The sequence below is a fragment of the Scleropages formosus genome, chromosome 9 (assembly GCF_900964775.1).
Source record: "Scleropages formosus chromosome 9, fSclFor1.1, whole genome shotgun sequence".
In the NCBI taxonomy this organism is placed as follows: domain Eukaryota; kingdom Metazoa; phylum Chordata; class Actinopteri; order Osteoglossiformes; family Osteoglossidae; genus Scleropages; species Scleropages formosus.
The window spans coordinates 8808096-8818795 of record NC_041814.1 but is presented as its reverse complement, the minus strand read 5'-3'; the positions used below and the strand labels follow the sequence as shown (position 1 = coordinate 8818795).

The 10700-nt window shown below is 45.7% G+C and overlaps 1 protein-coding gene across 1 annotated transcript; it reads left to right on the top strand.

The window, feature by feature from the left end:
- The first annotated feature begins 703 nt into the window (after nt 1–703).
- vcam1b (vascular cell adhesion molecule 1b) lies at nt 704–9471 on the top strand. The gene is made up of 10 exons (XM_018726848.2): nt 704–1018; nt 1326–1598; nt 2658–2966; nt 3681–3941; nt 4411–4686; nt 5200–5478; nt 6410–6721; nt 6832–7107; nt 7772–8032; nt 8290–9471. Exons 1-10 carry the CDS (start codon nt 976–978, stop codon nt 8448–8450), a joined length of 2451 nt encoding a protein of 816 aa, XP_018582364.1. The 5' UTR covers nt 704–975; the 3' UTR covers nt 8451–9471.
- The last annotated feature ends 1229 nt before the right edge of the window (nt 9472–10700 follow it).

Sequence of the window (10700 nt, the reverse complement as noted above, 5' to 3'; positions counted from 1 at the left end):
TGAACCACAGTTACATAGATTCTGTAGAGAATTTAACTTTTGTTTTCACAGCGGAACTGGGAAACTTCCCTAAACACACAAGTAGCTCCCTGTGGCAGTAAGAGACCACATTTAGTAACACTTACATTCAACATTTCCAAATAAACTTCGATTGAACTACTTATTTAACACACTCTGTTAAATATTATAGTGTGTGTTGAGTATTATCTTCGAATATTTCGTTTTAGATATAACTGTAACATTTAAAATTGACACTCCTTCTTTGCATAATTGCGAATTATTGACGCCAATAAAAACTGGAAACTGTTTTCCCCCCATCTTTTAATTGTATAAAAGCAAACCGTGGAACATAAATTACGTAAAACGCAAATCATGTGACGCCTTGCTTGGCTGAGAAACGCGGGAAAATTGGGCACTTTGTGTCGCGCAGAACATGATGAAGAAGTATTCCAGATTCGTTCCTTGCAGATGTTGTTTGGGTGACACCTTTGTTCACGGCGACTCAGCACGTTAGATAATCGCCTTTCCGCTCATTTACCCATCAGTAAAGCAAGGTATTCGTACTACAGTACGTCCGCGTGCGCGCGCCCTCTAAGATGGCTGGCTGCGGAGCGCGCGGGCGCTCAGCGATCCCGCGAGGCGCACTGAGGCGCTTCTCCTGAAGGGGGAGCTCTTGCCCCTCCTCCTGGCCGCGCATCAGCGCTCTGAATGGACCGAAAGCCCCAGGGGGGCCGGGAGTGGGGAATTCAAGCTTCAAATATTCGGTATTTTAAGGGGGGAGTCTGTCACCGTTTTCCACGAGCGCAGGAATTCCCTGGGTTCCAGGTTATAAATGGCGCGAGGCTCTTAGGGAGGCAGCAGTGCGCGGAGCTTCGGCAAGAAGACAAGACGACGACCGGGACCAGAAGAGAGTGAGAACCCGCTGTTTTGTGGTGGTATCATAATTGAAATCGTCTTTCAGCCCATTCGCGCACCATGGCTTTGACCTTGATGGCCATGTTTATAATTCCCGCATCTGGTAAGTTGCAAGTGCATTATTTATTATTATTATTATTATTATTATTATTATTTGTCGAGAAATACGCGCCGAATAGGTCATGTCAGGCTTATTTATATATAATAATATAATTTATTAACCATTGTTAAAATTGCCGTTTCAAGCCTGGCACGCGGGGCAGTAAGTTAACGTCGTGCTGACGAAAAATTAGCCCATCAAATGTGTCAGTCAGTGGTGACATAAATAATGGCGAAAATTTGATTTCTTTCATTCTTTTTTTTCTTTTTAACTCAATTTTCCTGTTGTCTTCCCGAATTTCCTAACGTAGGTCTTTCATTCGTGTCGCTGAGCCCGAAAGACCCCGTGTGGAGAGCCGGGGACCGCGGGGAGCTGCGCTGCAGGGCGGCCGGATGCACCGCGCCGGCCTCCTTCTCCTGGACGTCCCTGGAGGACAAGCCGCTGTACAGCGCGGCCACGAGCAACACGAGCGAGTCCGCGCTCCTCTTCGAGCGCGTGCGGCCGCAGCACGAGAACCTGGTGCTGTGCAGAGTGACGTGCGGAGGGCAGACGAAGCAGCAGCGCGCCAAGATCCGGGTCTACTGTACGTGCCGAACGACACCGGCCTGGACGAGAGTAGTAGTTCGACTGATTGTGACAGCGCCAACATCCTTGATCATTCTGCGCTTAGTTTTCGTTTGCCCGCACTTTTCCCTTTGCGTGCGCCACGCCACGTGCCATATCATATGAATAAGTGTAAGCATTTAGCTGGCGTGCAATGCCAATGGTACACATCCAGCCTCACAGCCGTTTCCCCGCGTGTACGCAGCTCTGTATTCCTACTGTGTCAGTTCAGGGTAAGTACCTTGATCGAGGATACTACAGCAGGATGGGATCTGAGCCAACAGCATTCAGGTCGGCTCTAATGTCCCCATCTGCTGTCTCCCACAGCAGTCTAGACTAAGACTGCATACAGCTTTGAGCTGGAAACATCTCGCACCCTCTTAAAGATTACAACCTTAAAGTGTTACGGGTCTGTTTGTACTGGAATATCTGCAATATATGACCCCCTCCACATTCTACAGGCGTTAGAGACCATGAGGTAGGGTTATTTATAAATCACTGCATGCTTCTCTGTAGTTAAACCTGACACTATTATCTGAGGACAATGGCCTGAAAAAATAACCGTCTTTAATCTTGCTTCCTTCCATCACCATAGAAATTTTTATCGGAATGGGCAGAGCAATTTAGATACGCCAAAACATACCTAGCATAATATTCATTTTTAAGCTCAGTCAATCCCAGATAATTAAAAACTGTTGGAAGGAAATCAATACATCGTGGATCATTAGGAGGTCGGCTTTGAAGCTTTGTGTATACTGTACATTCACGCAATGAGTGATTTAGTGTTATAGTTTTATTACTAATGAAATCGCTGCCTTGCACTGAAAGGAGCCAGGTCATCTCCTGCATAGTACCCTTTAGCAAGATGCTTACCCTGAATTGCTCTAGTAAAAATTACTCAGCTGATTAATTAGGTAAAATAATTTATGTTGCTTTGGAGAAAAGTCAGATAAAAATATGCTGTAGTTTGAAAGGTATTTGTGGAAGTGCATGTGGAACTTTTTTTTCATTCTAATCTTGGGGTCATTTGTATTTCCAGCCTTTCCAAAGGAGCCCGTGATCACAGGGAACGAGGAGATGCTGATGGGCGAGAACAACACCCTCACCTGCACGGTACCGGATGTCTACCCACCAGAGAACCTGCACATAACGTGGCTGCGGGGGGAGACGGTCCTTCACCAGGAAATGGGAGCGGAAGGTCCCATGACGAACGTGTCCTCCAAATACACGTACACCCCGACACCTGAGGACAACGGGAGGACAATTACTTGCAGAGCTAGGCATGAGTTAGAGGGTGTTCCCGAAGAACAGAGCTCCAGGGAGACTAGCGCTACCATGAACGTCTTGTGTAAGTGGCTTGGAGCCAAAAAAAGCTTTAAAATTGCAGATGATTGTTTTTCTCTATTGCATATCATGCATAGCTCCTTTTGTGCGTTTTGCAAAAATGTGAAGCAACAGCAGAGTTGCCATCAGTATCAGGTTTTCAAAGCACTTTGCTTCAACAGAATGTTCCAGTTTTTTTACCACATAGATGTATAGAACTTTATTTTTCTTTACCACAACTTATAAGTGTTTTACTGAAGTGTTTATTTTGATAGTTTATTATGTCACTTGTTTTTTTCATGTAAGATTCCGTATTAATTAAAATGTGTCCTTAAATGGGGGGTGCGGTGGTGCAGTGGGTTGGACCGCAGTCCTGCTCTCCGGTGGGTCTGGGGTTCGAGTCCCGCTTGGGGTGCCTTGTGACGGACTGGCGTCCCGTCCTGGGTGCGTCCCCTTCCCCCTCCGGCCTTACGCCCTGTGTTGCCGGGTAGGCTCCGGTTCCCCGTGACCCCGTAAGGGACGAGCGGTTCTGAAAATGTGTGTGTGTGTGTGTGTGTGTGTGTGTGTGTGTGTGTGTCCTTAAATGTCTAAGACCGTGGATCACAATACGAGTAGCTGGACTTTACAGAAGAATTTTTTGTGCTTGTAGCAGTTTTGTGACCCTTATGGATATTTCATATTCATTCTGTTGTTCGATCAGTTGCTGTCACGTCTCATTCGGAATGTGTATTTCATGCAGATGCCCCTCAGGACATTAGGATATCAGAGATGACCGTGGTGCAAGAAGGAGAGAGCTTCACTCTCACCTGTGAAGCGGACGGAAAGCCGAGACCTGAGATCCGATGGAGGAAACTTGGGGAGGGGGGGGATCCGGTCACGGTGGGGGGAGGCAAGAGCCTCATTTTTCGCGAGGCGATGCCATCCCACGCAGGTGAATACGAGTGTGAGATGAGCAACACGGTTGGACACAAAACCGCGAGAGTGGGAGTTACTGTTCAAGGTTAGTGACAAAAGGGGAAGCAACTGAACTGCTGTTCATCTGGAAACGTGTGAGTTGTTTAAATGGGGAGAAGATGCTTGTAAACCTTTGGACCATAATAAATAAAATCTATTGTTATTAGTATTATTATTATTGTGGGGGCGCGGTGGCGCAGTGGGTTGGACCGGGTCCTGCTCTGGGTGTGTCCCCTCCCCCTCCAGCCTTATGCCCTGAGTTGCCGGGTTAGTCTCCGGTTCCCCGCAACCCCGTATGGGACAAGCGGTTCAGAAAGTGCGTGTGTATATATATATATGTTGTTGTTGTTGACTGAAAACAAAACACTTTTGAGAAAAAAAGTTCCTGAGTTTTGTACGATGCTGGGGCATATCGAATTATGTAAGTGAAGGGAGTCATTAGCAGGGTTTTTAAAAGTCTCATGGCTTCCTTCCTTCATTTTTTTGGTAAGTGAAATGGAATTTTCCTATAACAGGACCTCCAAGAAACACAACCATTGTGGTGACCCCAGCTGGAGAGCTGAAGGAGGGAGACATTGTGACCATCAGCTGCAACTCGCAGGCTATCCCAGCACCTCATGTGGTTCTGCGCAGACTCCCCGAGCACCAGGGAACCGACCTGCAGTCGAACCACAGCCCTACCGCCTTTGTAAAGCTGTCTCCAGCCAAGCTGGCCGATGCCGGCCTGTACGAGTGCGAGGCCAGCAACCAATTCGGCAGCCAGAAAGACAGCACTCTGCTCCATATAACAGGTGAGAAATATGACTTTGAGAATGTTTTTTTTGCATAAATGGTAGAGCTCTTCACCTGGTTGAGATAAGAAAGCTCAAGGCTTACAAGAATTCAGTGGGGGTAAAGTTTAGAAAGAGGCAGCAGAGCTCAGACACCAAGAAAAGGGGAATTTGTCTGTAAAGTACAGAGAACCCAGGCCCCCAGGGAACATAGCGGTACTATAATATGGAAATGACATCACTCCCTTTTCTGTACAAAAGAGACAGAGCGGTGGGGCAGTCTCGTTTGTTGTCACAAGGCGTACATTTAATGTCTTCGCTCAGTCCTCCTTGGGCATATTTTCGAGACGCTACGATGTTAATACTGACGGCTCATTTTGTGGGCTTGTGCTTCACACTTGCAGCTGGAGGTAAGGGGAGAATAGGGAATGTGAAGGTTTGTCAGTAAGTACTGCACTGAATCTTAGTCACTGCGAGGATTAAAAGTGGTAATTTCAATGTGCTCACCTGCCTTTTTTTACTTTGTTTTGCCAGCATTTCCCCTTGAGGTGGATCTGAGCCCAGGTAATGGTGTGATCACCGTGGAAATGGGGTCCAGCCTTCTTCTGTCATGCAGAGCCACCGGCTGTCCTAGCCCAGTTTTCTTTTGGAAGAACCGGCTGGACGGACCTGTTCGTAGCCGGGTGGAGACCCAGGGCAACGTCTCCGAGGTCCTCCTCCAACCAGCAGAGCTGATGGATGACAGTGCCTACACCTGCGAGGTTCACTGTGGCTCAGTGCGCAAGGTCCGCCACACAGAGATCAAAGTCTTTTGTAAGTGTACGCATGCAATAATTGTGGGAAAATGTGGTGTTAACTGTCCCGGAAATACAAAGGGTTAGGAGTATAATATATGAGCCGTCATGTTCTCTTTAAAAATGCTGGGACTTTCCAAAGCATCCCAGACATTTCAACCAGTTTACTGCCGTTTGTTTCGTTTTTGTTGGCATCGCATCGATCACTACTGCGTATTTTAACATTTCTTAGATTTGTGTTTTCAACATTTGATATCGGTGTGCAAATATTTTAATTCTTGGTTTCATATACTCTAAAATGGCTGGAGGAGTTTTATCTTTAGTATTTTAAAGAGTGAGGGATTGTCTCGACTGTCATGGAAATATTCCCTGTTTTTTTTTAGACTTAAATTACAGATTTATAAAACAAAAAGGCATAACAGGAAGTATTGCTCATCAGAATGGGTTATGGTATACATTTCTGGGATACAGATACTTCCTCTTGACCGGGTCCAGCTCATTTCCAGAGAGTGAAAGCTTGGAATCGGTGTGGGCTAGATTAGTAGTCAGATGTTTCTTTTGGGAATGACAGCAGGAGGCCAAAGTTACTCAAGTGTGGACTGGTTGCCAGCAGTCTGAATTCTCCAAAGGACGTTCGTGTTTAGATAACCTGTGTCAAAAATGGGCTTCTCCGTAACTCTGCCCTCGAGTTCGTAACACTTACACCGGAAGATGCCCCATGGTGTAAAAATTAGGACTAAACGAAAACTAATGTTTTGTGCTTTGCACTTTATGTAACCGCTCAGCATTGTGAAACAAGCATCGCAGAGACATTATGTAAAAATAAGTTACACAAGAGCTTTTAGCCTTTGACCAAAAATGAACAAAGAAAAAAGTGCTTTTTCTCTGGACAGTCTTTGCTTGACTCCCGTTGTCTCTCTCATGCCTGCCAATTTCTCCTCTCTTGGCAGCCTTTCCCACAGATCCTGTTATTGTGAGCGCTGAGGCCCTTGTGGAAGGACAGCAGGCTGCCATTGGCTGTGTTGTAAGCAATGTTTTCCCAGCCAGCCTCCTGCAGATCCAGTGGGTACATCAGGACGGTCTAGTGCTTCTAGAAGATGGCCCTTTTGATGGTGGACTCAGGAATGTGACCTCCGTGCTGTCCTTCACACCTGGAGCTAATGATCAAGGCAGACAGATCTTCTGCAAGGTCACTCTGAACATGGAGGCTGTGCCTAGGAACCAGAGTCAGAAATCTGTGTCGACCACAATACATCTGCACTGTGAGCATCCTTCGTTCGTTCGTCTGAAGGGAAAGGCCTGAATTATTTGACGGTCCAGCGTCGTCGGTTTCGTAGACTGATTCCTGACTGCCATATTCTTGCTTAATCAGATCCCCCAAGAAACACGTCCATTGTGGTGAGTCCTGCCGGAGAGCTGAAGGAGGGAGACCATGTGACCATCACCTGCGTGTCAGACAGTATGCCGGCGAGCCGTGTGACTCTGCGCAGAGTGTCCGAGGGCCAGAGCGTTGATCTGCAGTCTAGTCCTGAGAACTCCATCTCCGTCACACTGTTTCCTGCAAAGCTGGATGATGCTGGCCTGTATGAGTGTGTGGCCAGCAACCCGTACGGAACCCAGAAGGTCAAAACTCAAATTAGAGTGAAAGGTAAATCCCAGAGTGTGACTTGCGTAGGCACACACCCCCACACACGCAATACGGTTTTTCCATTAATACATGTGATTGTTTGGTCACCCGCAGCTCAAATTAACTTTCACTTCTCCTTTTCTAATCAGTGCCTTCTGTAGCTTCTCGTGTACCCATGAAATTGCAGTTCTGTTTTTTATGACGTTTTTTCAAGGCCGACCTGTCAGCTTTCGTGTGACAGCTTACGTACGTCGGAATACTGCAGCACTCATACAGGAGAGTAGAATTTCTTAGTCTCCTGAAGTTATGATGGAAACAAAAAACAAATACACATGCTCGTCTTTTCCTTTTCAGCGCTACAATTAATCTGTCCAACAACCAGACAGCTCTTTCCTTTTATCCTTTTTTTCTGGCAAACAGCATGTTTTCGCTTATGTTTACGTGACTGACATACTGAGACACAAAGCCAACAAGTATATTTACATTTATGCATTTAGTAGATGCTTTTAAGCGACGTACATCTCATAGACAATAGAATGTGTGCATTACATTAGCAGGAAGAGAGACATAGATGGAGATGCGTGATTCTCAAGTTTGTTTCTTTCCGCCAATATGAACCAATGTTCATCGCAGTACTGAAATGTCTGTCAGCCCTTCATTGACACTAACATTTTTTCCCCTCCAGCCCCTCCCAGGAACACAACAGTGGAGGTGTTCCCTTCCCTGCAGGTGCTAGAGGGCCAGAACATCACCATCTGCTGCAAGAGCATCAGCTTTCCTCCACCAGCTGTGGTCCTAAAGAAGATGGACAGCGGCAAGGAGCTGTACTCACCTGATGGCACCTTCCTCCTCCTGAACCTCACCACCAACGACACAGGATTGTATCTGGTCAACGTCACCAACGACCTGGGCTACGAGACCGAAATATTCATTCTCCATGTCATGGGTGAGTGGGGTGGAGAAAAACCCACTGGAAGCATGAACGTGTGAGGTTTGAAGTGCAGATACAGGCTCAGAACAACACAACACCGTCGTGATTTGGCAGAACGCACCTTTTCTTTGTCATTGTGTAAGGAGATCTCAGTAGAATTCCAGACCAAAAAGCTTACGTGACAGTTAGGGGCCATATTTTATGAGACATCACCTTTCAAGCTTTCTTCGAATTTGAACTGTGCTTATGCAAATCGTTTTTCTCACTCACAGAGAGAAGCCCCAGCCCTCAGCCCAGATGGCACGAGTTCATTATCCCTGCTGTCGGACTGGTAACCACGGTAACCACTGCCAGCCTGATCATTCATTACCTTCGGAAGGCCCGGATGAAGGGATCCTATGAGCTCGCCAAGTGCAATGCAGGAGCTTTGTAGACTTCATGGTGGAGTCACATTGGGCAAAGAAGCTGTCCAGAGGTAGCCGGACTGGAACCACTTGCACACAGAGCTCTGAAGTAATGAAGGATGCAGTGAACTCACTCATCAGTTTCCTGTCCAAGAACTTCTTTAAAAAGAAGCACAATTCGCGATCGTCTCCCCTGGGTGTGATTCACCCGAGGTTAATACTTTATGACGTGTCCGAGGGAGGTTCGTCACTCCCGGCAGAGAGACTGTTTATGCCTGAACAGCTCAGCTGTGGGGATACCTCCTTCAGACAGAGACTGAACCCAAGCGCAGATATGACAGGGACCCCGACATCTCCATCTTCAGCTGCTCGCTGCATCTCTCACCCTTGCGCTTCCAGCTTTAGCAGCTTTTACTTGAAACAGGTAAAAATTTAAGGTGCAGTAGCAAAACGCAAGGAAACCGGGTTTTGCTGAAGCTGCGGTGAACAGATTTAACAGGTACATTCCACCAGGGTCAGAAGAAATGGCTCCCAGTTAAAGGATGATTTGAATGTCTTGAAGATGACACTAATCCACATCAAGCTGTTGCTAATGAAACGATTATTTCACCCTGACCTTTTGTATTACCGCTTTTGTACACACGTGTACATTTTCGTATATATTGATGTGAATCGTGCTTTAAGTCGGATTTTGAACGTGTGACTGGAATGACTAAGTGTAGCGATGTAGAACATCTTGACTGAAAGCGGTTACCGTGGAGGTACACAGATGTCACCGAGGCAGCTAGCGAGGGGACATTTCATCGTCTTTCTTTAGTAACCCGATCGTTGTACGTTCTACAGGGTAATACAGACAGAAAAACTTGTTTACTTTAACTGTGATTATGAAGTCAAAGTCCAAAAGTCTGGTACGTTAATATATTTTTTTTAAAGCATGTGAATGACAGTTTGCTTTTTTGGTGGTGTTCTTCCCACATGATACGCTGAAGTGATCCACCATCGCGATGATTTCAGATGTCCCAGACTGGTTCTAAGAAAAATCGCTGTATACATTTATGTCTACATTTATTCATTTATTTTATGTTCAAAACCTCCTAGTTAAACGTGTAGAGAGTTATTTAATTGACTTCTCTTTCTGTACAATTTCTGCACCATTTTATAATAATATTGTGCTAAATGCAATGCGTTTGCATTTGTAGGTGTACATTTCTATTCCTAATAAATATTTATTTTAAAAATACCTAAGAATGGGTATCTCGGTGTGGGGGAAACACCAAAGTTTCAACTCGTGTTAGAATTTCAAGGAGATGATAACAAGGAGGTTTCAGATGGGCAGGAAAGTCAGGGGAAGTCCTGCTTACTGGTTTTTTGAGTGACTCACTGAGAAAGAGCTGGTGGAGTACCTTCACTTTCTCATCTATTGTGATGCATATTTTTAGAACCCATGTCGGGGAACGTGGTTGGAGAACAATGGTTTTAAAAAATAAAATACACTTTTATGATCCTCCAGTTAACCACAGAGCAGTAGAACACTCACTCTTAATTATAATTTCACACACACATTGACCGAAACCGCTTGTCCCAAGTGGGGTTGCGGCAAACCGGAACCTAACCCAGGGCGCAGGGACACACCCAGGGTGGGACTCCAGTCCGCCGCATGGCGGTCCGAGCGGGACTCGAACCGCAGAGCCACCCGAGAGCAGGAGCAGGCCAAACCCGCCGTGCCACTGAACCCCCGTTAACTATAATCTGATGAATATAATATGGATGTAACACAAATGGCATTTGTCATATGAGTGTTTTCTTAATAGAGCTATTAAGATTTGTGGCAGTGTTACACAAAATTTGAGACTGACAAGTCATCTGCTTTTCATTTATCATTATTATATGTGAGAGCTGTCTTCTGTCTGTTTTTCTTTGGTAAAGTAGGTGTTAAATAGTTTTCTCATACCAACAGCATCAAAGGCGGAAGCCGAACTTTACACGCGCAGCGACGAGGCAGTTTATAACCACGTTAAAAAGCATTCGTACAAATGCGTTTCATATGCATTAGTGCTGTGATTTTTTTTCCCCCGCTTGTGTTTAAAATAGATTGTTGTCATAACAACCTCAGTGATGCTGCACCATAACAAGAAGAATGCAATTTATTTTGGAAGGCGAGGTTAGAAGATTTGAGAGTTCTGCAGAACTGTAGATGAAGACCCCTGGAAACAACCTGCACAATGAGATGCACAATGGTCCTGAATTTTAGAAGAAGTCTTCGAAAAGATTGAAAAGAC

Bases quoted from the DNA above. Each gene is read 5' to 3' on its own strand.
- vcam1b (XM_018726848.2), top strand. From the start codon at position 976: ATGGCTTTGACCTTGATGGCCATGTTTATAATTCCCGCATCTG. The intron at 2,967-3,680 runs GTAAGTGGCTTG...TATTTCATGCAG, and splicing joins CGCTACCATGAACGTCTTGT to ATGCCCCTCAGGACATTAGG. The intron at 7,108-7,771 runs GTAAATCCCAGA...TTTCCCCTCCAG, and splicing joins AACTCAAATTAGAGTGAAAG to CCCCTCCCAGGAACACAACA.